The sequence below is a fragment of the Echinops telfairi genome, unplaced genomic scaffold, assembly GCF_000313985.2.
Source record: "Echinops telfairi isolate 266 unplaced genomic scaffold, ASM31398v2 ScPeMD7_7420;HRSCAF=8458, whole genome shotgun sequence".
Classification (NCBI taxonomy): domain Eukaryota; kingdom Metazoa; phylum Chordata; class Mammalia; order Afrosoricida; family Tenrecidae; genus Echinops; species Echinops telfairi.
The window spans coordinates 54289842-54317118 of NW_022111320.1; the positions used below are offsets into that span (position 1 = coordinate 54289842).

Below are 27277 nucleotides of genomic sequence, written 5' to 3' on the forward strand. Positions count from 1 at the left end.
AGGACCAGTGGTGAGAGTGGCGATACCAGGTGGGTGGAGGGAGGATGGAGTGGGACGGGGGAATCGATTACAAGGATCTACGTATAACCTCCTCCCTGGGGGATGGACAACAGAAAGGTGGGTGAAGGGAGACGTCAGACAGTGTAAGATATGACAAAATAATAATGATTTATAAATTATCAAGGGTTCGTGAGGGAGAGGGGAGCGGGAAGGGAGGGGGAAAACTGAGAAGCTGAAACCAAGGGCTCAAGTAGAAAGCAAATGTCTTGAGAATGATGATGGCAACAGATGTACAAATGTGCTTTTAACAAGTCGCTGGTCCTGCACAATTAGAGCCTGCAGTCTCCAGCTCTGTGTCTATCACCAAGACCAGACTTTCCAACTTCCGTTCCTTCCTCTTTGTTTCCAACTTTTGCATCGACAACCTTCAGTAATCATCAATGCATCTTGGGTGCCTGTTTCATCAGTTTCCTACTGTAGATGTTGGTAGAATTCTTCAGTTTCTTCCTCATTAGCTTTAGTAGTTGGTACATAAATTTGAATGCTAGATATACTGCTTGGGCATGCAAGATAGACGTCTTGTCACAGACAGCATTGTACGTCAAGACAGACAGTCCCTTGTGATGGTGAGTGCAGCGCCATTCCTCTCGACTGTTCTCCTCCTGGTATGGAGAGCCGTGTGATTTTCAGATCCAAATGACTGAGACCACTCTATTTCAGCTTACTGACACCTAGAATAACTATCGTTCTAGTTCTTTCTTTGTCTCTACATTTTACTAATTTGCTTTTAACAGTTTTACTGGCACGTTCTGTTTAATTTTTAGTGACTTCTACTTGTGTTAGATTTGTACATTCCACGTTTCAATTAGGAATTGATGTTTGCAACTGCTGCGCCTTTGGAGCCATGCCCATCGGCAGGCGTCGCTCCTGCAGGTTCTGCTCCGCCTTGTTGTTAGACTGACTCTGCCTTGAGGAGGCAGCTCTTCCTCCTTCATGTTTCGAGTGCCCTCTGACCTCCGGGCTCATCGTCTGGCTCTGGCTCTGACAGTGCTCTGCTGCTGGTCCTTTGATTTCAGTCACTGACAGTGTCTCAGTGCTGTCCATAGGCTTGGCGATGGCTAATTCCTCTGAAGCGGTCAGCTGCTTTCTTCTTTGTAGTCTGTTCTTAGTCCGGAAGCTCTATCAAAACCTGCTCACTTTGGGTGAGCCTGCTGGTATTTGAAACACCAGTAACAGGGCTTTCAGCATCACAGCAGCACACAAGCTAGCAAACTGGCAGGCAAGTGGAGGTAGAAGTAGATCCGAACACCTTTTTGCTAGTCCATCCTAGGCAGAAGCTCTGCGGGAACCTGTTCAGTATCATAGCAACATACAAGCCTCCACAGACAGACAGGTGGTGACTGCTCTGGAAGCACATTGGCCAGGAATGGGACCCAGGTCTCCTGCCTAGGAGGAAAGGTGGGCATAGAGAGCATATCCTTTGACCACACTCACTCAATGTGTTTGCGGAGCAAATGCTCTGAGAAGCTGAACAGGATGAAGATGAATGCCGTCTGTGGATTCAAGGAAGATTTCATTAATAGCCTGTGCGCGCAGCTGGGTTGACTAGAGAAACAAATCCAGTGACGCTTGTGTCTGTGTAAGAAAGAGCTTTATATCAAGTAACCATATATCAAGAAAGCATCCCAACTCAGTCCAAATCAAGTCCACAAACCTAATACTAGTCTGTAAGTCCCCCTTCAGACTCAGACCGCCATGTGCAATGATGCAGAATGCAGGAAGATCACAGGCCAATGGGTGCCGAGACAGGTGGATCCCAGGTCGGTGCGAACATGGCAGGGCTTGGGCAGCTATTAAAGTCAGTAGGGCCTCCTTATGAGAAGGCCATGTCCACAGGGTGGCATCATCAGACTGTGACCTGATTGATAGGGTGGATACCACCCGACTCTTTCATACATCAAGTTGACATAAATTTCACTAACTCAGTGGTTCTCAACCTTCCTAATGCTGCAACCCTTGAGTATAGTCCCTCCTGTTGTGGTGACCCCCCAATGAAAATTATTTTCATTGCTACTTCATCACTGTAATTTTGCTACTGTTATGAATCGGGTGACCGCTGTGAAAGGGTCATTTGGCCCCCAAAGGGTCACGACCTACAGGTTGAGAACCACTGATCTAACTATACAACCTGGTTTGCTGAACGTGAGGAGGCCTGGAAGCACGAGCTGGTGGAGAGGAAAGACTACAGCGCTCAGGATTGATTACTTCTCAACCCAAAGCAGACAGGAGTCCTCACAAACTGGCCACTAGCCAACGTCATCATAAACAGAAAAGATGAAAGTTGTCTAGGATTTCGTTCTATTGGGATCCACAATGAGTGCTCCTGGACGCAGCAGTCAGGAACTCAAATGACATAATGCCTTGGGCAGATCTGCACAGAACCTCTCTCAAGTGCTAAAAGCAAAGCTGTCCTCCGAGCCCACCCTGCGCCGCCATGCCCTGAGAGCCGGACGGTGAGCAAGGACAGCCACGGGCACTGGTGCTTTGGAAGGGTGCCCTGAAAGACACACAGCCAGAATGTGCCTGGGCAGTAAGGATGGCAGGGCTCTGTGGCACATTCTTCCATGTGTTATCAGAAAGGACCAGCCTCTGCTTGATAAAGTAGAGGATCAGCCAACAAGAGGAAGTCCCTTCACAGAAGAGACCAACACAGTGGCTGCACGGAGGGCCCCAGGTCGCCATGGGCCGTGAGGCTGGCCAGAGGCAGGAGCATTTCAGTCCCTTGTACATAGGTCGGTGTGAGCTGGAACTGACATGACAGTGCCAAGAAGACAAGGATTCTACCACTGAAATTTAGACACCTCTCCACCTAGTTGACAATAAAGAATTCATTTTTTAACAAAAAAAGTTCCTGCTGAATCCACCCCACCCCCACCCCCACAATCTACAGGTAATTTTCTGGCACTTTCTATGAAGTTAGCAATCCTTTATGAATGAGGAAGACGTCTTGCACATCATGTGCTACAGCAGTGTGAATTCCAGGTAATGTCACCTTATTCAGCATCCACGGAATGGACGTATGTTAAAGCCCTTCACGTCAATGGCATAAAACTCTTCCCTAACCAAATTCTACCTTTGTCCAGGGACATTATTGTGGTGTGTAATGTCTTGGTCAAGGCCTGAAATACAAATGCCACCTATATGTGAAATATGAAGAAAGGATGAATTCTGTAAACTCTTTGACAGAGAAACAGTGTGCTCTCTCCCCTTTTTACCTTTAGGCCATGATGTCCCCATTCTCTTCATCCTCCCCAGGGAGTCAGCCACCTTGGGGCAGGTGGTGGGGCTTGTTGGCCACAGGGCCTCTCAGTGCCCATCCAACTGAGCCACTGACTGGGGAGAGTGTTGGGTGGGAGAGGTGGTCTCCCTGGCAGAGCGCAGGACACCTGCAGGACTCGGCGGCTGAGCGCCATCTCCTCTGCCCCTGTCAGATTGCAGCGCAGCCTCAGAGACCTGTGCTTCTGTCTCCCTCCACAGCACTATGAGCAGTCGAAGCTGTTTAATGATGCCATGGACATTCTGAACATGGTCTTCACCGGGGTCTTCACAGTGGAGATGGTTTTGAAAGTCATTGCATTTAAACCTAAGGTGAGTTGCTAAGCCCTCTCTTCAAAGGCTGTTGATGAATCATGCCACCATCACCCCACCCCCGCCCCACACCCCCAAGAAAGCACCCATTTCCTGTTGCCTTGTGCGTTACTGAGTTGTGCTGACTTGACCTAGTCGCTAACTGGGTTATCATCTTGTAACATTAAAATCTGATTAGGGTGTCTGCATACATCGGGGAAAATAGCGGTGTAAAACCTCGTGAAGAACGATTCTGAGCGGGAGGGTGGGGGGTGGTGAGGAAGGAGAGGATTGGAGTTTGTAGAAAGATTTTTTTGAAAGTTGAATTTCTGTTACTAGAAACAGCATGATCAGCTGTCTCCAGGAAAAACCTGCCTCATTACTTGAGCCCTGGAGGAGGAGTGTGAGTGTGAGCCCTCAGACAGAATAGAAAACCGGCCTGGTTCTACTCTCAGGGATTGGGCAGCAAGACCCGGACTGTGTGTGCTCCCGGTCTGCAGCACCCTTTTATGGAGACCCATCAGACCTCCCACCCAGGCCAAGCACGGGCCCGCCATGCCCCAGGCTGCTTCCAGGTCTTTCGGTTGTTCAGCTTAGAAAATGTTCACGTTAAAGCAGAGCAAGACATGAGATCTGTTGCACAGAACCTGCCAGGCTCCTTAGCATACGGTGTCCCTGAAAAGTGAGGACAGTGACAACCCTAATTCATAGAGTTGCAGAGAGAGGGCTGATTTTATGTGCGGTCTGTCCTTAGCAGACAGCCCAGCGTGAGAAGTGTAGTTCCTGCCCCTGTCACCATCACCATTGCACATTCCTGAAATCCTAGAGAGAAACAGATCCTGGCTGGCCTGTGGGCCCTGAGCCCCTCGGTTTCTGGCCTGGCAGAGTCCTCCATGCCCCCAGTGAGAGCGCATGGCAGAGCCCGCTGAGCCAGTAAGCGTGTGTCAGCACCTGTGTGCAAGACATTCAGATCACGCTGCTCTCAGCACTGCAGAGATGATGCAGGTGATGGTTTCACAGACTCCCCAGCTCACATGGAATTCTAATTCAAAATTGTTCCTTTCTTTAATTTGTGTAAATTGCGATGCAATCTGTATCAGATCTTTGTGGACCAAAAAGAAAGGACACTAGTAAGTGATTTATTGGGTTGATTGCAGTGGGGTCAAATTTGACACTTTTTGCATGGCCAGATGGAATTTACTGTGACTTGTCCATACCTACGTGCATCGGAACCTCCCTTTCCCCACGTCCATCTTGTAATGTCCTCTTTAAGGGTGGGGTTTGCCTTCCTCTTGCTGTCCTCCTTTGAGCAACCTTTGCCTGTCCCGGTGGAAAGGCCGTTGGGTGCGAGTGTTGACCATACTTGGGAAATGCAGTAAGGACATTTCCTAGACTCCCTGTGTCTTCCTTCTCCATGGATAAATCTCCATAATTTTCTAAAGCTTGCTCTGGGCTGAGGAGAAAGCTCATTCACCCACAGTGTGCGTGCGTGCGTGCGTGTGTGCGCGTGTGTGTGCGTGCGTGTGTGTGTGTGTGTGTGTGTGTGTGTGTGTGTGAACACGCACGCTGGCAGACCCCTGCATTGGCAGTCTGGGAGCACAGTGCTTGTTTCGTGAGAGCAACGCAGTGACACCAGAGGGGGGGGAGGAACTAACTTATAATCAGCTCTGGTAGATCAGAGTGTGGAGATGGGCGATTTCCGCTGGAAGCTGGGCTGTTGTGTCATTTGACTCAGCAAACTAGTGTGGGCGCATGTAAGATAACCTCAGATTAGCATTGAGAACAACTGTTATGCAACAGAAGCCCCATCTCCACCCTCACAGGCCTGGTTGCCGTGCTCCCTGCAGCCGGTGGCTAGCTCAAGGACAGGGAGGGGATCCATCTGTTCGCTAGGAAGTGAAGCCCTGAATCAACCCCTTTTCCTGGCTCTTCTCTTCAGTGTGAGCCAGCCACGCCTAAGGGAGCTGTCTCCCACTGGGAGTCGGTGAGGCCACACGCTCCTCCTCAGAGGGCTGGTCTTGCTGAGGGATAGAGCTGCACACATTCCCGAAGGGACGGCGCCCCAGGAGGCCACATTTGGCTGGGTGGAAGTCCCAGCTGATTCCATTGCTTTCTCCCTCAGGAAAGGGGGCGGGGGGAGTTGCTGTGAGGAGTTCTGTGAATGGGGTGCCTGGCTAGTACAGTGTCTGTCTCGTTGCTGCAAATGCAGGAAGTAGAGACAGATGCAGTTTGTACTGGTGGCGAGGAAGCAATCTGGGAGACAAGGCCTAAAGACAGTCAGGACTCCTGACTCCTGTTACCCAGGGGGTCTCCTAGGGGGTAACACATTTAGAGAATTCTGTGTTAGATGTCGGGGGTGGGGGTGGGGGCACAAGGTGAGGCCTGAGGCAGGCCTGGCTGGTGGCGCAGGTGGAGGGAGCTGTCTGTAAGCACAGAGCGGAAGGGGATGGGAAAGCCCAGGGGAAATGATGGAGTGGGAGCATGCAGGTTGCTCACAGTGTCCGCTCCGGAGGGACCATCCCGCAATTGGGGACCGATCTCTTGCACCCTCATTGTGCTTTCTGCATAGAGCGACACACCCCTGTATGGCTTTGGAAAAGTGGGTCATGATCTGGGTAAGAAAACAAGCCTTTCCGGAAGCTGCTCCTGCTCCGAGGAGGGGGTGTAGGAGGAAGTAGCTGTGCCAGAGCACTGGCTCGGGGCTGGAAAGAGCACTTGGACGGCTCTGGGGGTCTCCAGTTCTCCCCGCACGCTTCCAGCAGCAGGATTCCCATGGTTTGTCCTGCCAGGGTTGTGCGCTTTTCTCTGGAGATCCACACTGGTTCCTGGATCTTTGTCCTAAGCCTTTCGATCTTGACTCGACGTCAGAAGTGTCGTACTCACGCCCTTGGCCTCTTGTAAAGAACGACAGGCCTTGAGGGAAGAAGAAGGTCTTCCCGTGCTCCACGAGGAAGCTGGATGTGTGGTGGGCCCTGCATACCCCGTCCTGCCTCCTCCCAGGCCCTGTGTGGAATGAGGCTTCGTGGTGAAGCCCCAGCTGTGGTCCCGGGGGTGCTGTCCCTCTCCTGGAAGGAAGACCTGGCTTTGTTCGTTCAGTTCTTCAGTAGCATACAGCTCTGCTGTCTGTGTTCATGGGCAGTAACCCTTGAGGCCAAATCATTCCTAGATTTTAGGTTGGGCTCCACCTGTCAGCCAGTGGGAGCTAACCTCGCCCTGCAGCATGCACACGTCCTGGGCTTCAGTAGCCAACCCCCTTGGGCGGGGGACTGCTTCTGAATGATCTCCCTGCTTCTTGCCTCAGCCCCTTTCCTTCCAGCCTTTACACACTCCTTTGTAAGCCTGCATTTGCTGCTGCTCTGCTGAAATTAGGTCACTGGCCACCCATTGCGTTCTCTACCTCCCCAAGCCCTCATTTCCTGCTGCTCCTTCCCTCTTCACGCCTTCACACTCAGCTGTTCTTGAAGAATACGCTAGAGGTTGGGGCACCCACATGCTTCCACCTGCAAGCCCTTCCAACTCTGTGATCCTTTAAGGCCTGCCTCCAGAGTTCTCACCTGTGACCCCATCCTTCCAGCCCAGCCAGGGGCAGCCCTGGATGCCCTCCATGTGTGCAACTGTCAGCTGTGGGCCGTGAGGTGTCACTATTGGCAGCGCTCCATTCCTGCCCCCGCTTAACTGGTGACCAGCTGCGTGCCTGCCACTAGGCAGATATCGGGGATGGAAGAAAGGAATGCAGGGAAGGGGCTGAGCAGTGTCTTCCTGTTAGAGAACATCTGGACAGAGGGACAGTGCCGAGTGACCAACACAGAATACGGGCCTTAAGACCTCATTTGACCTCTGGAAGCAGGTGTACTGTTAGAAGGCTGCCAGTGATTGCTTCTGCCGAGAGTTGGCGCTGTGCCTCACCCCTGGCCAGATGCTGCCCAGCCAGTCCCTGACAGAAGCTGCTCCGTGGCAGAGATTGGTTGCTGGGGTGAACAGCACAAGACGGGTCATTTGTAGACCTTTTCAGAGAATCGCTGTTGAGAAGAGCCTAGATTCAGGCTGCTTTTCCTGCCTCCCCCGACACTCCCCCTAACACAGACTAAGCCTGTGCTGTGCCCGGGGGTCCAGGGGACCTGCCTTTCAGCACGCTGTCAGAAAGGAGCCAGGCACTGACCATCGGAACAAGGCTCTGAAAGAGAGGAGCGCAGGCCAACCCTGCGATCCCCCTTGATGTGGTTTGTGATTTTAAATTTGTGGAGTCAGTCCGTTTCTGAGTAATACACTATTTTTACATTTGTTTGACTTGTTGGGTCTTTTCAAGCAAGTGGAACTGGACAAAGAAAACATAATTGATGTATGTTTGGATTGTGATAAGAGTCGTACGAGCCCCTAATAAAATGATTTTTTTTTAAAAAGAAACAAAATTTAAATTTGACTGTTGGTTCCCCCGGAGGGGCCCTGGCCTCAGACCTCAGTCACCAGAATTGGGTGAGTGGAGAGCACAGAGGACATGGACCCTCTGGCGAAGAGCCTGTCTTGGCTCCCGCTTCCTGTGTAGCTGATGGTAACTTTGGTGGGAAAGGGGTGGGAGGGCTGAGCCATGTTCACTTGACAGGGATTTCACTAAGCAGGAGACAGTCTGGGGGAAGGAAGGGAGGGTGAGTATTTTCCGCCTCCCCTGCACCCCTTGCTGGGCCACCTGGTCAGAGCCTACGACACGAGCCACCTCCACCAACTCAAGCCTCTCGTCACATTGATTAGAGCACTAGGTTTGGCCCTTGTAGAACCTGCACCATTTGTGAGTAGGACGGAGAATTGAAGAGGTTGTCACAAAGTCCTATGGCCAAAAAAAACAACCCCACGGCAGTAAGCGCACCTGGTGGCCAGGTAAAGTGGTGTAGAGATTCCACAGTCTGCTAGAATTGCCTCCATGGAGGAACAACTCAAGCGTGAGAACTCGATGTGCGCTCTTGTGGAATGCAGCACCGAGGAGGAAGCGGCATGTGGGGCGGAAGTGGTGGGCTTGGCCTCAGGCTGGATGGTGGGCCCTGGAGGAGAGCAGGGCTTCTGGCACAGAGATGGGTGGAGGTGAGGAAGCAGAATGCCTGGTGCCCGTGCAGGCAGGGCTGCACTGCTGCTAAGAAGGGAGCTTCGACTGACGGCATGCACGCCTTTCTGGGGGAAAGGAGACATCCGCCCCACTCTCCTCAGCTCTGGAGTTACTGGAAAGTCCAGGAAGAAGAGGTCAGGCTCTGTCACTACAGTCGACAAACTATGAGTTACTTGTTCATGACGACATAAATAATGGCAAGAGGGTGCTGCACAGGTACAGCCAGGCGCCTTGGTGACAACATGTATTCTGCTGATTTTGTGTGCCGCAAGACTTCCGCGATGGAAGAAGCAGCGGTCGGCCATGTCCCAGCACAAGCGCTCCACCCACCTCTGAGCCGTGACGATGCCCCTTTGTTCATCATTACGGACGAATGCATGCGAAGAGGAGCTGGAGCTGTGAGCTGTGGTATCTTGCAAACAGGCCTCCCCACGACACTGGTGCATGCAAATCATCAAATAGCGCAGGCACAGCCCTTCTGTGTCTCTGCGAGCCCACCGCGATTGAGCTAGATGTCTGAAAGGAGGGTGGTTGGGGTCAAAAGCGTGAAAGAGGCATGATGAGTCAAAGAGAGTAGATTAGGCGTCAAGGTAGTTGGATAAGAAAGTCTTACCTGATTTCAGATGGGGTTTTAGACAGTCTCTCAGTGGCCTCACTCCCCTGTAACTGCACCTGCAGAGAAGAACCGTAACTAGGAAAGATCCTTCCTGTTCCAACGAGCAGGACAGCCAGCAAGCGCTCGCCGTCTGTGCCTCCACAAAAGGCAAAGCGCCTCTGGGCCTGCATCCCAGCACGTGTTCACAGGACCGGATACTTCAAAGGACCTTCTGTGCAGGTTTTCTTTGAGCAGCAACACCTGGTCAAGGTTATAAGCAGTCTTAGGTCCTCTATAGACAATCCAGGCTTGAATTTTTATTTCCAAAGTACATTTAAACTTTGTGAAAAGCCACAACTGTTTTATAGGCAGGAGTGGTTGACCTTGGCAGTGCTTCTCTTGAAACCAGAGCCCTCCAGCTCTGCGTGCTGCATTTCCTAATCCCTCCCTCTGCTCCAGGACTTCGCAGAGGCCAGAGGCACTCACTGGGCCCCTAGTGTGCCAAGCCCAGAAGAAGATACATGAGGGGTCTTACAGAGTTTGTGGGGGAATTTCCATGATCTATTCATGCTATTTGTCCACAGTCTTTTTGAAGTCCCCTCAAATACAGATTTCAAAGTCACACTATTGGAGACGCTGTGCCTTCAGTCTTGCTGCAAGAGCTAGACAAAGCATATGGCCAGTGGAGAGCCTGCTGCTGAAAAAGACAGGCACCGCACCGCGCAGGCGCATCTAGCACTTCCCGAGTTCGGGACTGGGTATTGGGCTTGGAGGGGCGATGGGATAACAGCCAGTCCTCATCTCGGAGGGCTTGGCCCGAAGACAGAGACCTGGAGTAAGTGCCAGCACAGTAGGGGCTCTGAGGAAGTTCTATCCAGGAGCTGGAGGAGGGAAAGAACGTGGACGTGCCCAGTTGAATGAGGAGGTTAGGGTTGCAGACACTTCCGGAAATGTGGACGAGCAAGGTGGTGTTTGTTGGGGATGGGAAGGAGGGCGAAGGCTGGGGGTGTAGTCAAGGAGGAGGAGGAGGAGCCAGAGAGCTGAATAGAAGGCCGAGCCTGTTGGCAGCATGGGCTTCTTTCAAAGGAGAGTAGGGAGTGTGTCCACAGCCTCTCCTCCTCCAGCATGCTTCTCAAAAGCCTACCTGGACCTCCCTTCACGGGGTGGTCTATTCCCACGGCCAGGGCAGCATTCTCTACCCTCATTTTGAACCTCAGGCCAGAGAGCACTGCTGCTGTGCCCGTGTGCCCCTGAGACCCAGGATTCTCGGAAGACAGGGCCTTGGCTGGGTCTGCCTGCCGCAGGGCGTGCCACTGCAGCCCTTGTTGGACTGGCGATGAGGGCAGGGTCTGCCGGCTTGTTTCCAGGGTGACGAAGCTACTCGTTGGTAACAAGGAGAGCATGTGGACTGCCTGGTCACAGTGCTCGTTGAGTGGGAGAGGGTGGGAAGTCAGGCGCTGCAGCCCTGTGGAAGGAGGGGGCGGACCTCAGCGTCCAGTCAGCAAGGAGGGCATGAGGTCATCACCCTGGGGCCCAATGTCGCCCTCAGCCCTGCAGACATGCCTGTTGGTTTGGCGCTGCTCAGAATGGTGGTGGTGGTGTGTGTGTGTGTGTGCGTGTGTACACGTGTGTGTGTGTGTGTGTGTGTGCTCGCTTTCTCACAAGTACACGTACACAGCCCCAGCTCTGTGCCCCTTTCCACCAGTGAGCAGTATTGTCACCTCCCCTCTGGCTTTCCTACCCTGCCTGGTTGCTACGGGTGCTGCGGGGACGTGGATGTGCTCTTGTGTGGCCCGGGTGGCCTTTCACTCGCCTGCTCTGTCCAGGGGTACTTTAGTGACGCCTGGAACACCTTTGACTCCCTCATCGTCATCGGCAGCATAGTAGACGTGGCCCTCAGCGAAGCTGACGTGAGTATGCCGGCCCCGGCCGCCCACCACCTGCCTGCCTCTGCGCCGTCCTCTCGGCTCTGTCTGCGCACATCCTGCTCCCTGCCCTGCAGTGCTGCCACCTGGACAAGTCACAGGTCTCAATCGCACTTGGTCTAAAGCTAGGCGCTTCCTCACGAGAGAAGCCTTTTAGGGCAGAGCCTTATCCTACGGCATTCTTAGGGGCACCGCATGCCTGGGCCACTGGTAGGCAGGGTGAGGCAGAGAGTCTCTCATGGCGTCTACTTGCTGTGTCAGAAGCAGCAGGCCTCTCATGTGCCCCTTTCAGGGCACAGGTGTCCAGGAGCTGGGTGATGCTGTTCTAGAAGGTGCCTTTTGTAACGCCACTGTCCTTTTCTTCTTGTTCCCTGCTGTGCTTCCTCTCCTCTGTGTCTTCCGAACGCTCGCCCTAACAGCACTATTTCACTGATGCATGGAACACTTTTGATGCCTTAATTGTTGTGGGCAGCGTCGTTGATATTGCTATAACTGAAGTGAATGTAAGTAACAAACTTTGTGTCCTACAATATCACTGTGTTCACGAAGGCTCGCATGCAGGAGACTAGAGATCTTATCCACGAGTCACTGTCCATGCCAGGGTTCCAGACAAAGACCTCCCCAGCCGCCCCCCAAGACAGTAATTTGTCGTCTCCCTCCCCCACCCCTCTCCCCATATCCAAGAAAGAAAGGGGTGGAGTGAAAATTGTGTTCACCGATGCCATTTTGGAACTAAAACGATCATTGTGAAGAGTGCCTTAAGAAAGTTTTAAGGGCCAATGATCAACTGTGTGAGCACGTGAACATTCTCAGGCAGTTGCCAAGTGAGTGCTTTGTGCTCATTTTCCCTAGCTGAAAATGGAGGGATGTTTGTGTGCACCCGGGAGAAGTCCAACGGGCAGGCCCGGGCACGAGGACAGCGTGTGCTCACCTGAACCTGTGTGCTTCAGAGAGATCTGAGTCCCACTGAGGACACTGGGGGACACTCTAGCTACCCAAAAAGAAGCCCTGGTGGCACCGTGACTTGGGCGCTGGGCTTCTAATGGCAAGGTCAGCAGTTCGAATCCACCAGCCACTCTGAGTGAAAGATATGGCCGTCTACTCCCATAAAGATTGACAGCCTTGGAAACCCTAGGGAACACTTCTGCTCTGTCCTGTCAGGTGGTCAGGAGTCAAGGTCCACTCAGTGGCAGTGGGCGGGGCAGCTGGGAAAGGCCTCTTGCAGGCCTGACAAGGGCCCCGTGCGCACTGGGGGGCTTCCCACGCCCTCCGACACGTTCGTCTGAAGCCTGTGGTGAGAGCAGAGCACAGGAGCAGCACAGAAGGTGCAGGGCCCTCCTCACGCAGTGTCCGCCCTGCACGCCCCTCGCACAGCAGGCAGAAAGGAGAGCAGCGTGCGCATACACACACGCACGCTCCTCTCTGCCTGGCACGTGCATGGACTGGGAGGGCCCAAGGCTGGTGGGAATGGCTCTGACCGCATGGTCTCCATTACCAGTTCATCAACCAGTCTTAAAGGGTGTCTGTGTGTATGCCAGGCTAGGCAGAACCCTTTCCGGGATGGGCAATGCATGGGGTGGGCGGAGGGGGGGCGCTCTTGTGCAGCGTTGGCTTTCTGCTTCATGTTGCCAGCCCGGCTCCCTACTCCTGCACGGGGCCAGGAGGGGCTGCCACGCTGCGCCTGCTGACACCACAGGACTGCGGGTCCTTCCTGGTGCCCAGCCACACCCTGTCGCACAAGGACAGGAAATCCCTCCATCGCTGCAGCACGTAGCTGTGCTCGTGGGACAGCCCCAGCGATCCCCAGACCTGGCAGTCCTGGGCCTAGTTCAGAACCGACCTGTTGGGCCCAGGCCTCGGGTTCCTCATGTCTCCATTGGGGTAAATGATACCTGCCCTCACAGGCATGTTGGGGCAACAGTGATGGGAGTGTTTGTGAGCATTTCCACTGAGAACTCAGATGTGTTGGGGTTATTTAAAGTGTAGGTTTTCCATGTTCTATAGGGGGCGCAAACTGTAAGACATCACCTGGGCCCCTACGGGTGCTTTGTAAGCCCCACCACACCCAAATCCTGCCACGAGAAGGGGGAATTTTGCTAGCGCTAGATACATGGATTCCTTAGCTAGCATCAGACCCCCACTTCTTATGAGGTGTTCCTTCAGTCAGTTCTAAAATGCCATCATTCCAAAAGTGCATGCTCCGTGTGACTGAAACGCAGTCTGGTGCTGCTGGGAGCATGGCATGGGTCTCGCCCTGGCGAGCAAAGACCTGCCTGCTGAGTCATCGCACCGAGTAAAGCACTGCTTGCAACCGACGTCAGGGTGCTCTGACGTGAGTGCCCTGGAACAAGTCCTTCATGAGTTTGAGGGTATGTGACACAAAAGAAAAGAGTGGACTATCCGATTCCCATGCATTTTCCTGAAGGGCATGGTGCTTGCAGGGCTCTACCAGTGCTGGATGGTAACGCCTAGTTTCCGGGTACCAGGATGTAGCAGGGCTGTGTCCACCACACAGATGGCCCAGCTTTCTAACGCCTCGGCTGCCTCCAGCCGGCAGCGTATAACATGAGGGCTGCCCTTCCTCCTGCTCCCTCTGGCCTGGCCTTGCTCCACAGCATTCCAGCGTTGCCCTCCTTCCCCTCCTGTCAGTCAGGGAAGGACTAGCTCTCACGAGCCCACACTGAGTAGCATTTGACATCAGCATCTCTCCATCGCAGGCGTTCCCTGGGCCTGTTCTTGGCACACAGTTAGGCTTTAACACTATCCTGGTAAACACGGTCATTGCATAGCTGTAGCCTGAGGCCAAGCCACCCTCAGCAGGTGATGAGGCCTGTGCTCCAGCCTGGACCCCTAGAATGCCACCTCTAGGGAGCATGGCATTCCTGGGCTGGGCACTGTGAGCCCGTGGCCCCAGAGAGAATGCCCAAGGCCGCCTTCTCTTGTGCGCTGTCTCCCAGCAGACACACATAGGGCGCTGCCGTCTTTGAGCCCTGACCTAGACTTTGTGGGAGGCACAGAGATAGAATGGATAAACTGTCCTTAACTTCTGGTGATGTGTACATATATGTATATGTAGCCATAACTTGGCTCCTGCACCCCACCCCCACCCCCACTGCACACACATACCATTTCCCAGGGGTACCTGCATGCCCCGTCCCTTGACGACGCTACCCCCCTGGACTCCCAAGTCAGCTGAGCATGCACACCCTCTGTTCCCTGTTGTTTGTGCTTCTGCCCTGTGTCCTTGTCATCGTCATTGCAATGCTCAACCTGCTGTGCTCTCTTCCCCTAAGACCTCTGCTCATCTTCCCTTTCTGTTGCCTAACTGATTTTCATGTTGGTTTTATTTTTAGAAAATTATAGCGGCAAGTATATATAAGCATATATACGGTGAAGTCATTGTTAAAGCCAAGCCCCTGCTCAGAGACTGTATACTTGGTTTGGCCTTGTCCACCCTGGTTTCTCACCGAGTTCCACAGGACACACTAAGGATTGGTCATGGCCATCTAAATTGTTTCCCACTCCAGATTTCCGTTGTCTCCAACCACAGGCCTGAGCTGGGGCTGTCTTGGTCAGTCACACGTGGCTCCGTGGCTCGCCAACATAGTCTCCAGGAAAGAGCTATGTGGAGGCGGGTGGGGGGAGGGTACACTTTTCCTTGTTGCAAAAACATTTTGGATGGCCCTTTCCGCTGTCCTGCCTGCATGCTCACCTAGCCCCTCGCGGCCCACCACCCCCTCCCACACTTCCCACCCTGCTCTAGTCATGGTTTGGTGGCCGTCACTTGGTCATTACATCACAGAGCTGCTGCATTGTCGGCTGGTGGCTGGTGGGCTCCTTGTGGCTGCTTCTTTTATGCCTGTGTGTTCCTTGAGTGGTGAAACGGCCCAGCTCCACACTCTCCCCGGCCCAAGAGGGTGGCTGCCCTGAGGCCTGCACTTCCCCATGATCCTTCCTGCTGGAGAGGCAGAACGTTGTTGAGCAACCTTGGCTGCTGGGCTGGAGTTCACTATGAAAATAGAGGTAAAGTCTGTAGGGCACTCACTCGGGGCCGAGGCGTTTCCTGGCTTATCAAATGCCTGGTTTACCAAATGTGTCCGTCCAGTTGTTTGTCTTCAACCTGTGGTCAGATGAGTCAGATCCCCCTGCCCCCCATTCCTTATCTAATCCTTCCCCACATGCCAGGTCTCGTGGTGCTGATTTGTGGGCACGGACTCAGCAGCCCCAAATGTAGAACTTTTCTTTCCCAGAGGGTCCCAGAGGGTTTCTGTTTCACGTGACAAGTAGTCAGAGAGAGGCTCTGTCAGTGCCTCCCCTGCCACCCCCGCTCCCCCAAGCCTGGCTTTTCCAGGATGTATCGGGGCTACGGGCCCACCTGTTCTGGCCTGCTGGTTGGCTTCCTGCGGGCTTTGGACAACAGCATAGGCTTAGAGGTTACAGGCACAGATGCAGTGATGACAGAAAGTGCACCCTGATCCCTCTGTCTCACGTGGGACACTGCAGGGGGGTTTGACGCCCACGGCTGCAGGGGACTGGCCCAGAGCCTGTACCCAGAGCTCTAGCTTTGGGAGCCCTGGGAGAAAGAGGGTGGAAGGACTGTTAGGAGACCCCTGGGATTCGGTACACTTCTGCAGGCCCTGCTGTGGAGCATGACCCCCTGAGGGTTATGGGGCCTCGCTGCAGGAGTCCCCACCTGGAGATTCCCATCTCAGTGTTGGAAAGAGCCACCCGAGTCACTTTGTGCACGTCCTGGGATGACACACTGGCATCCTCCCTGCTGAGAATCAGGCGCGCAGTCCCTCACGGCTGGCTTTGGAAAGTTCCCTGGGGAGCGAGCTCATCCCCGATGCGATGTTCTCGAGGAGCGCCCTGAGATTGGAAATGGGCTTGCCTGGACTCCAGGCGTCCAGCAGAGCATTCTCTCGCCCTTTGTGCCCAAGCCACCCCTGTCCCTTGTGAGGAAGCTGCAGAGGGAGCCTGAGCTCTCCGGGAGTGGCCGAGCCCGTCTGAGCACACCAGAAGAACCCGGCTCTCTCTTAGCTGTCATAGCCCAAGCATCGCTAGCCTTGCCAGTGGCCTATCATGGTCACACCAGGCCTGAAAGAAAGCAGCTGAAGATGGGTCTGCCTCACCCTGGCCTGAGGTGACTACTCTCAGCGTTGGGGCTGGGTGGGGGGCACACCTTAGAATCACTTGGGAGTTTCTGAAAGGCCCAGCTCAGCGAGATTCAAAGTTCCAGGGGTCTCACTGAAGACCCTTGGTGGTTTGCATGTGCAGCCCAGGTTGAGAGCAGCCCGCCCGCCCGCCCTTTCCCGGCTCACGGGCACTTGTAGTTTGGGCACAGCCATCCTGGGGGGTGGGGGCAAGGGGGAGGGAAGTGTGAGATGTTTCGGCATCTTGCACTGTCTCTCATGCTGGCAACTGCATCTCCCCCTGCAGTCCTCCCTGCCCAGCATGGCTGGGGAGGAGGTAGATGCCATACCGCTGGCCACATGGGGTGCATGCAGTTTGGCGTGCTGTTTGCTCTCCTCTCCCTTCCCTGCATGGTGTGCTGCCTCACCCTGCCCTCCTCAGTGCTGACCCCCTTCCTTTGTGCTTTTTCAAACGAAAGTAGACCCATGGCTTGACGTGCACAGCCCACGACTCGTTCACCCTCAGAGATGGCCCATTGACACAGGGGTGCGCGGGCACCAGAGTCGGTGCAGCTGCTGGCCTTCCACCCATCAGAAAGGCTGGCCAAATGGGCTACCAGACTCCGAGCGGGGTAGAGGGGCAAGCACAAACCACAGACAGACAGCAGGAGTGTCACCCCCCAGCCTGCAGGCCCCTCCATCTCTGAGCAGATGCAGTGTGAGCCTTTCCAAAGTCCAGCAGTCAAGCGCTCCAGTTACATCCATTCCCTGGGCCCCGTGAGCAGAGGCCCGCAGTGCTGGGCCTGTGTCCACCTGGCACGGCGGCAGTAAGGCCTCCCCATACACATTCCCTTGGGAGGTGGTACAGGAGCCCGAGGGCACTCTGCCAGAGAAAAACCAACTTCCTCGTTTGGTGAAACTCTTACATTAAACAAACAAACAAACAGACAAAAGTCTGTTCCTTTAAAAAGACGATGGCTTTGAGGTGAGATGGCAGAGGCAGAAGATAAGCTCAGTCTGCATGCCCTTGCCGAGAGCCCCGGTGAAGGAGAAGACACCAACCCTTGAGCGCTCTCATGACTTCCGTAGAGCCACACTGACCCAGGCACCCGGCCGCCGGGAACCGAGTGCTTTGGGAAGTTTCCAGGAGCATTTGCTCTGTTTGCCAGCGCCCTGCTGCCCCTGGGGACCAGTAGTGGCCTCCTACAGCGCCCGTGTCCCCACCAGCCTCCCTTCAGGCGGAACGGAGCACTTTCTGGCAAAGTGGCCGTCCGTGTCTGCTGCCCCGGCACATCCGCCCAGGGTGTGCCGAGCAACAGTGTGTGTCCGTGTCTGTGCAGAGAGCGGCCTGCTCGCCCGCCCAGCCCCACACGGCCCCGGCCTCTCCTCACCGAGGCACAGGCATGCTGGCCTCAGACTCTCACCTTGGATCTTCTCCATCTGGGAGAACGTGGCTGTCCTGAGGCGCTGCTCCCTTCCGGTTCATTAACATGCTCTCAATCTTTGATTTCTTAAAGCCAACTGAAAGTGAAAGTGTCCCTGTCCCAACTGCTGCGCCTGGGGTAAGATCAGTGACTGGTCCCCAGGGCTGGGCCTCTTCCCCGAGTTGATTACCCGACCATGTGGAGTGCTCCACGGTTGTCCGTCTCTCCATGGTCGGTCGTCCTTCCAGAGCAGTGTCTGCAGTGGTTTGCACTCACCAGTGTCCAGTGCTCTTCTCCCGGCCGTGCATGTGCCGTGTGGACACAGCTCCCCAAGCCCTGTGTGGTTAGCATGGGACCTTCCCTTTCATAGCATGCTCTGTAAGGCGCAGCGGCCCTGGAAGCACAGCGTCAACTCTCCCCTGTCGCCCCGCATCTGCTGCTGTGTTTTCTGAAAGTGTTGCATGTCCTGCTTTCCGTTGGGTCTGACCTCTCCGTGATAACCCTTCAGAACTCTGAAGAGAGCAATAGAATCTCCATCACCTTTTTCCGTCTTTTCCGAGTGATGCGACTGGTGAAGCTGCTCAGCAGGGGGGAAGGCATTCGGACACTGCTATGGACTTTCATTAAGTCCTTCCAGGTAAGGGCCGCACCGGCGGTAGCTGCCCCAACTCCCTCCAGGGCAGCAAGCACATGGCGTGCAGGAGAGGCCCTGTGCCTCAGAGAGGGTGGCTGCCCGCAGGCAGCAGGAGGACACGCGCCCGAGAGGTCTGCCGCGCTTTCTCACAGCGGCGTGGGTACCAGTGGTGACTGGCTAGGTCACAGCATGCCCCTGGCCAGGACCACAGCCGTTCTCCATGAAGCTCCCTTCTACCAGGGCTCAGCAGTCCTGTCAGTCAGCTGGTGTGGATCAGACCCCAAGGCCAGTGCCCCGGGTGGGCAAGCACACCCAACGTCCACCTCTGGGCCGTCTGTGGCCAGGACGTGTAAGCTTAAGCCAGGGTTCACTCGACACCCTTGATGCCCCGTGCTGGCACAGCGTGGTTTTGCTCTGTTCCTGAGTAGAACCCGGCGTCTCCTGTCCTTTTCCCACCAGCACCCACTGTGGAGAGGGGGGCAGAGGCTTTCACACACATGTAGGAAATTCGTGGATCTGCACAAGCATTAGAAAGCGAATCACCAATCCATATGGACTTTCTAAATTCAAAAATAATAAAAGCAAAGCTCTAAAAATACAGCAAAACCCAAACTTGCCCCTCACGCACTTTCGAGGTGACTGGTGTTAACGCCCCTATACGCATCTCTCCACGGTGGGCTGTGTTTTCCCAGGCAGAGAAGGAAGGGTGGCATCCGAGGGAGGGGTTGGAGGCTGAGCCCCAGGAAGGAAAGCCATGAGGGAGGGAGGGGCTGCCCCCCCTCCCCCAGGAAGGCAGGCCTGAGGGAGGCCTCTGGGCAGTGAGCCCTGGTCTCTTCTAAGGGATGAAAACATGGTCCATTAAGCACTGACACTCGTGAGTGAACTCCTTTAAGTTGAGAGTGAAACCATTCTTTGCATCTATGATGTCATTCTTACTTTTCAAGAACAATTGTTTACCTTGATTTTGCTCCTAAAGCTGAGCCGTGGTGAGAAGAGGCTTGAGCATTCAGTCAGTGCGTGGCATGATGGGAAGGAAAGGCTGAGAGCAGCCTGGTGGGATCCCAGGAAGCTACTGGACCAGACCAGGCTGGGGGGTCTCAGGTCCACAACTGGAACAGGTTGGGGTGCGGATACCTTGTTGGCTGCCTCCTCAGATGGAGGAGAAGGGAGGTGCTGTAAGCACGGATGCCCGGTGGAGAGCATGACGCCTGCGGGGTCCTCCGTGGCCTGTGATGCGCTGGAAGTGGAGTTGCGGGCAGTGGGGCAGTGAATCGGGGTCTGTGTCTGATCTGTTGCATAGCACTTGTGACTGTTGTCACAGAGGAGAAAGAACCCAGGCTTGATGCCCTCTCTGTTGCTCTTTGCTACCCCTAGCCCACGACCTCAACTTTGTGGTTCTTCCAGAAAGTGTGCATTTTAAGAAAGGAGCTGGCCTTCTACAATGACGGCCAGAATGGAGTTCTTCCCTGACCCAATACTGCAGGCTCCGCCCACATCAAATCCCTTGGATAAAGAAGCAGGGTGCTTCTGTGTGAAGGTGTTCCTTTGCAACATTACCTGCATCGACACCCCCACCCCAAACACTAAACATTGAAGGGTGTGGAGGTGTTCTAGATGTGTGCATGGTGGGGGTGGGGGGCAGTTTGATAAGCTTCTGAGGGATGCAGTGCCCACTTCAGAAATCCTTACTGGATGGTGAGCCTGCTGAGGGCCAGGCCGTGGGAGGGTGCACTCTGTGCTGCCATGGAGGGAGCCTGATTCCACAGTTGTCCCGGCCTGGATCTTCACTACAACACTGGGAGACATGAAGCACAGGGTGCAAACATGCGTCTCTGTGCCCAGCTTCGCCGTGCTGTGAGGAGCCCCAGGTAAGCAGAGCCCTTTCTCCCGTCAGGCCCTCCCTTACGTGGCCCTGCTCATAGCCATGCTGTTCTTCATCTACGCTGTCATTGGCATGCAGGTGAGCTAGCCCCAGGACTAGGGCCAGAGAGAGAGAGAGAGAGAGAGAGGTGAGGGGAGAGCTCTGTAGGAAGGGGCCTCTGGACAGAGGCTGCACGGAGGGGGTGGTGGTGCGTCCTGGTTGAATGAGTGCAGTGCCAGGCACTGTGGGAAAGCCCGGGTTCTAAATCTGACACATGGCGTGTGGAACAAAGCCTGTTCATTTCTCCTGTTCGCTTCTCCCCACAGATGTTTGGGAAAGTTGCCATGAGAGACAACAACCAGATCAATAGAAACAACAACTTCCAAACATTCCCCCAGGCAGTGCTGCTGCTCTTCAGGTAATGGGCTCGCCCTTCAGCTCCAGGCCAGGAGCACTCTGCCAGCCCCAGGGCAGGGAAATGTTTCCAGAAAAGTACAGCCTTTGCCAGTTAATGATGTGTGTGTGTGTGTATCAGCATGTCTGTGTGTGTGTGTCGTGGGTGTGTGGTGTGTGTGTAAGGACAGACACCGACACTTGAATCCCAGGAGAGTTTCGTAGGACTGTGAAGCTGCTGGGGGTGCTCATATGCACACTTTCCTCCTGGGGAGTTCCCTGGTCCACTCGGAGGCCGTGGGGAAATGAGACTCGCACAGGGGCACCAGCACCGCCTTCAGTGTCCTCAGGAGGATGGGAAGTTGGCAGCACCTGGAGACTTGAAGGAGACTTGGTGGCCTAGTGGTTATGAGTTGGGCTGCAATTCGAAAGGTCAGCAGTTTGAAACCATCAGGCACTCCTCGGGAGAGAAACGGGGCTTCCCACTCCTGCATAAAGTTACAGTCTCAAACACCCCCAGAGGCAGTTCTACACTGCCCTGTAGGGTCACTATGAGTCAGCATTGACTCGATGGCAGTAAGAGAGTATTCTTCTGCCCATCCAGTGGGGAGCAGCCTAGTATTTGCAGTTTCAGATTTCATAGAGTGTTTTCAACTCCATTAGATAACTCTGAGGAAGAGTTGGAGAATTGTGGAAATAATGTCTCATGGCTGGAGTAACAAGCCCTTTGCAAGTTAGATTGCTTCCAGCTCTTATTTTCAGTAGCATTGAGTGGGGATCTAATCAAGCTGTCAGATGCAGTTCAGCCGCTGTCATACAGGGGTTTAAAGTAGTCATCCGGTGTCCTGGAGTTGTCCCAGACTCACAGCAAACCCATTCATGAAAGTGAAACACCATTGGCCTTCCCCTGGGCCATCCCCACAGTCATTGCGACGTCTGAGCCCATTGTGGCAGCCACCCTGTCGATCATCTCCTTGAGGGTCTTCCTCTTCTTACTGGCCTTGCACCAGGACATGTCCCTCCTGACAACATGTCCAGTGTATGTCAGTCAGCATCTCATCATCACAGTAGGACACACTGACAGACAAGGAGTGAGCTGAAAGTTTGAGAAGGCACAAAAGCAAAATATCCCATTAACCTGAAAAATCAACATGGTAATTGTGCTTCCAATTCTTGTTATAAATCAAGCAGAGTGAAGAGTGCCACCAGTTATTAGAATCGATTGCATTTCAACATAAGTAGGAACTTTGAATTTTCTCAAATTCAAACTGGCTGTGGCCAAACTTTCTAAGCTTTGCTCTAATGAAGAATTTTGTTTCCCCAAGTGTTTAAACTCGAGTCTGACTTCCCATATTAAAATCTTGCTCTCTGTCTTGCTCCCTCCTTCTCTCATCTTACAAAGATGTGCCACTGGAGAGGCCTGGCAGGAGATCATGCTGGCCTGCCTCCCTGGGAAGCTCTGTGACCCAGAATCCGACTATGACCCCGGCGAGGAGTACACGTGCGGGAGCAACTTTGCCATCGTTTACTTCATCAGCTTTTACATGCTCTGTGCATTCCTGGTAAGCGAGACGCAGCTCAGCGATGCTTGGCCAGTGTTGGGGCTGCAGCCCCATCGGCCCCCGTGGCGTGCCCTCTGTTGCTGGGCACTGCAGACTCCACCCTGCAGCTGGGGGATGTTGTGTCACCAGGCCTGTGTCACCACACCACATAGACCTGGTGGAAGCGTGGGTTACTCTTGGGGCTGCTAACTGGTTGCCAGGGCATAGTCTGAGCCCACCAGCCACTTGGTGGGAGAAAAAGGCTACTTTCAGATCCCGTAAAGATTTCCCCTTCAAACCCAGCTCGGTTCTGACTCATGCTGACCTGGATGGGTAGGACAGCCCTGTGGGTTTCTGAGACTTTACATTTCTGCAGAAGTAGCAGCCTTGTCTTTTTCCCACGGAGCAGCTGGCGGGCTCCAACTGGGGACCTTATGGCTAGCGGCTCAGTGCCTGGCCCGTCACATCAGCAAGATTTCCCGTCTTGGAAACCCACAGGGCCATTCTGCTCTGTCCCATGGGATACTGTGAGTGAACTTGATGGCAGGGAGTTCAGTGGGTATGATGTAAGAGGAGGCTGGAACCACCAGGTTTGGGGTCTCCCCTGCCTCACCTGCTTAGGGCAGTTGGTTCCTGTTCTTAGAAAATTTCCAATCCTGCTTCCAAGACTGTGAGTGAATATATGAAACTGTATTGTATCCCAGGCGGCCAGCGAATGTATCCTTCTACCCTCCTCTGGAACGGTACCAAAGTCCACTTGGAAATCTAGAAGCCAGCACTTGTCTTATACATTCTTCCAGCGGGAAAAACAGAAGCAAAACTCTACAGCCTCCCTGAAGAAAGGGGCCCGTGTGGGCCAGAGGCAGCTGCTGGGGCCCAGCTCAGCTCTTCCTCCGCCGCTGCAGCTCTCCCCTCGTTTGCTCTTTCAGATCATCAATCTGTTTGTGGCCGTCATCATGGACAACTTTGATTATCTGACCCGGGACTGGTCTATTCTGGGGCCTCACCATCTAGATGAATTCAAACGCATATGGTCAGAATATGACCCTGAGGCCAAGTAGGTTGACCAGGATTCCCCTGGGCTGGTGTGGGCTGAAGGGTCAGCCCGGCCAGTGTTACCCTGGACCTCATGGTGGGCTTTGCTTCCAGGGGAAGGATCAAACACCTGGATGTGGTCACACTGCTTCGACGCATCCAGCCACCGCTGGGATTTGGGAAATTGTGTCCACACCGGGTGGCCTGCAAGGTAAGTGCCGCGCTGGCGTGTCGGGCCACCGCATAGGGGCTCCTTGCTTTGTTCACTCAGCAGCTTCAGGTGCTGGGGATGCGGAAGCGAGTAAGCAGTGTGTTTTCTGCCTTGAGGAACTCTCAGATTTGTAGGCTTGGGAACCCCATCAGCCAACAGTAAGACTAGGGAGGGAAATCTTGCATCTGCCCCTGGGGGGGTGGTTGAAAATGTGGCAGGTGAATGAGCCCAGAAGGAGAGGGGAGAGTTTGTCAGAAAGGAAGCCGCTGCACGAAGGCAGCTCAGAGAGTCCAGAGGCGGCGGCGGCGGCAGAGAACAGATGTCACGTAGGGAAATGGTGAGGTGTTTCTGTGGCTGGACCACAGGAGGAAGTAGCCACAGGCCACTGGCACAAGCCGAGCCACATCTTCGTGGTGGTGAGGAGCCATCTTCTGCGCCTTGCCGAGGTCCGTGGAAAACAGGGAGAGACGGGGAAGGAACCCGAGTAGATTGTCATTTCAGAAAGGAGACTGTTGGCAGTGTAGATGTGGACAGTGGAGCCGGTGCGTTTCTGAGAATGAAGGCACCCCCTGAACGAGGGCGGTGGAAGTGGGAACAGAGGCGGCATGGGCTCGAGGTTCGCTGAGGACGCAGGGAGCACTTGCCGTTTGTGATGTGAGTCGATTCTTCTCTGTCTGGTTGAGCTTGTTGCCATTTCCTGTAGATGGTAGAGATCGATCCGCCTGCTGCGCTGCCACGCTTTCCTTTCTTTCTCCGACCTTGGTTCCTCATTCGCCTCCTCAGATGGTGTGTTCTTTTCATGATGTTTGATAGTATTTTATGCCCTGAAATGGGGACCTTAAGTTTGTCTCTACTTTCTCATTCACGATCTTTACAGCTTTATATTCAAAACTGGAGTTAAGACAGTGAAATTGTAGATTCACATTCAGTTCTTCCATCTGTCTTGGGTTGGTCTTTGTGCGCCATTCCCCTGCAGATGGAGATTCAAGTGTGCCAGCCCCAAGTGTTCAGGGCACTGTCTCTTCCCCATTTAATGTTTCTCAGCCCTTTGTTGATGCTCAGGTACCTGTAAGTGGAGGATTTTATTTCTGGCCACTCTTTTCCTCTTCCTGGGACCCACCCCTTTTGAAGTTGGTTTTCCTTCCATAGAGTTCACAGGAAACCCTCATGTTGTTTGTAACAACAGAAAACAATTCCCTTTTCAAAGGAGAAACTTAAGGTCTGGTTGAAAGTCTACTTTTAGAAGCACAGTCTGCACAGTTGCCCAGGGGATCCTAGGCCATGGCTGGGACAGCCCCAGGAACGCAGTAACCAGAGCTGAGAGCAGTGGGGCAACGTTTAAAACACAAGGGGCTTCAAAACAGCCATGAAAAATCGGAGTGAAGAGAGAATGGGGTTTTCTTTGGGACCTTGTTGGAGCCCACTCAGGCATTAGACTTCCAAAGACATGAGCATCAAATTGCTTGCTCCCTGTCCAGAAAACCCCAAAGCTCCAGGAGCACGTTCTTGGGGGCCTTTTCCTCATCCTTGCTTCTGTTCGGGCGGGACTCTTCAGAGAAGAAGCCACAGAAGCGGAGTGCTTCACCCCTTCCCCAGGATCAGCCTCTGTGCCGTTTCCTAATCTAAGAGGGGGGCCAGTCTTGTATCCAGTCTGGTTCTTCTTGCGTGTGGGTGTCCAGGCCCTTTCGTAAAGAATCTAAGTGCCTGTAAGGTAAAGAGGTCCATGTGGCTTACCCCTGGAACCTGCTGGGGAACGCGTTCCGGCTGGCTCTAGGGTGGGCCGCAGGAATGGGCTAGTGAGCACAAGGTTCTAGTTTCGTCCATCCATAAGGAGGAGAGAAACAAAGCCTCTTTGCAGCGGCCAGGAAACTTTTCCATCCCAGCGATCATCATCTCTGATCCCCTTTTGTCATAGGTATACCCATCTGCATTTGCAAATGAAGCAGTTGGGGCCCAAGGGGGGTTGGGGGTCACTCACCACCGTCCTCTGACTTTCAGTGGCAGCGTCAGAGGGACACAGGAGAAGCAGGGAGTGTGGGTCTTTCTCTGGAAGACCAACTGCCTGGCAGTCTCACCTGAGGGAAGCTTCCTGAAGGGGGGCACTCCTGAGTCAGAAAGAGCAGTGGACACTGCTGGCTGGGAACCTACGATCTAGGCCCTCAGTCTGGCCTTTGCACATGTGCAGTTATTTAACCTTGAAGGATATGCCCAGAACAGAGCTCTCACCCTAAGACAGTCAGTCAATACAAGAGGGAGAAGAAGATTGTAATGGTGAGGTGCAAGTGTAAAATTCAAGGGAAGCACCCTAGCCAAGCGTCAGCATTTCTGCTTTGTAACTCACATGTTGATCTTTATTATCCTAGAGCCCCCTGGCTTATAGTAGCCCCCCAATGCCTGTTGAATTGGGAGTTGAGAGAGAAGCGATGAGATGAGGGCTAAGTACAGAATAAGTGTCAGGGGGTCTGGTTGTCAGCAATCCTTCACTTTCTATGTAAATTTTCTTTCTTAACACTATTCCTAATCTTTAGGTAATATGACTTTGTATGTAGAAGGTCTCAGAATCCACACACACAAAGAAGGGCTAATAAATAAATTCAAAATGTCAAGGTATAAGATCGATACCAGAAATCAGCTGTATTTTTATCTACTAGCAGTAATTAATATGGAAAAGGAATGAAGAAAGCAATTCCATTTATAACATCATCCATAAAAATAAAATACTTAGGAATGAATTACCAAGTATGTGAAAGACTTGGATCCTGCTGAGAGAAATGAAAGAAGACCCAAGCAAAGAACAAGTGACCCCTTGCTCGTAGACTAGAATGCTTAATACGCAGTGCTTCATGTGAGGTGGCTGTACTCGCAGCGATGTACAGACTAGAGGGGAGTCCCACCAAAATCTGTCTTTCTGCAGAAGTCAGAAGTGTGCTCCCAAAGTTCTTAAGCAAATGCAAGGGCTTATTTTGTATAGCCAAACAATCTTGAGAGAAAAAGAAAATAAAGTAGGAAGACACATATTTTCAACTTTTCAAAATCCATGCGCGGCCCCTGAACCACCAGGGTTCCTACTGGAAGTGCCATGTGACCCAACAGTCCTCCTCCTGGTTATCCCGAGAGCTGAAAACACGCCGTCAGACCAATGTTCGTAACAGAGCGACATACGGTAGCCAGAAAGTGAGACAGCTGCAATGTCCCCCGGCTGATGAGTCACAAGCCGAATATACTGCAGCCCTCACACAGTGGGATGCGCTCAGCCCTCAGAAGGAATAAAGGATGGATGCGTTCCAAAAGCAACTGCACCCTGGGAACATGCTACTAGGAAGTCAGCTACAAAAAGCCACACATGGTGTGAGCCCGTGTACAGGGAGTACCTTGAGCAGGCAAATCCGTGGAGGCAGCACGCAGAGGGAAACCAGGGCTGTACTGTTCACTAGGGACTGGGTTTCCTTTGAGGATGATGGGTGCAGAACATTGTGAAGGTACTGAATTTTCCTTGAAGACATTTTAAATGATGGGTTTTATGTCTTGGGGATTTCACCTCCGTTTTAAAACCAGAAAATAGCCAGGCACCATCAGCTTTCTTCACCACCTTGGCTGATGCACACATTTGTCTTCAGTGATCTGTCAGGAAGGTGAGCATCATGGAATGCCAGTTTAATAAAACAAAGTATTCTTGCCTTGAGAGGGAGTACTTGAGTGGAGGCCCAATAATCTGCTACCTTAATACTAAACTTATAAATATATGCACATAGATCTATTTCCCCATCATCATATATAAATATATTTATATATGTACATGCCTGT

The 27277-nt window shown here is 53.4% G+C and overlaps 1 protein-coding gene across 10 annotated transcripts in view; it reads left to right on the forward strand.

Moving 5' to 3' along the window:
* CACNA1D (calcium voltage-gated channel subunit alpha1 D) overlaps positions 1 to 27277 on the forward strand; it is a 364222-nt gene that overhangs the window by 304693 nt on the left and 32252 nt on the right. For 3 of the 10 annotated variants that reach the window (XM_045297543.1, XM_045297539.1, XM_045297544.1), the window contains 8 exons: positions 3538 to 3648; positions 11662 to 11745; positions 18307 to 18435; positions 20327 to 20392; positions 20620 to 20711; positions 22089 to 22248; positions 23157 to 23284; positions 23377 to 23473. In XM_045297543.1, coding sequence (XP_045153478.1) covers positions 3538 to 3648; positions 11662 to 11745; positions 18307 to 18435; positions 20327 to 20392; positions 20620 to 20711; positions 22089 to 22248; positions 23157 to 23284; positions 23377 to 23473 — 867 coding nt within the window. Of the gene's footprint in view, positions 1 to 3537; positions 3649 to 11143; positions 11228 to 11661; positions 11746 to 17891; positions 17937 to 18306; positions 18436 to 20326; positions 20393 to 20619; positions 20712 to 22088; positions 22249 to 23156; positions 23285 to 23376; positions 23474 to 27277 lie in introns of all 10 variants that reach the window. The other 7 variants (XM_004715209.3, XM_004715208.3, XM_045297538.1 and 4 more) reach the window with 4 other exon arrangements.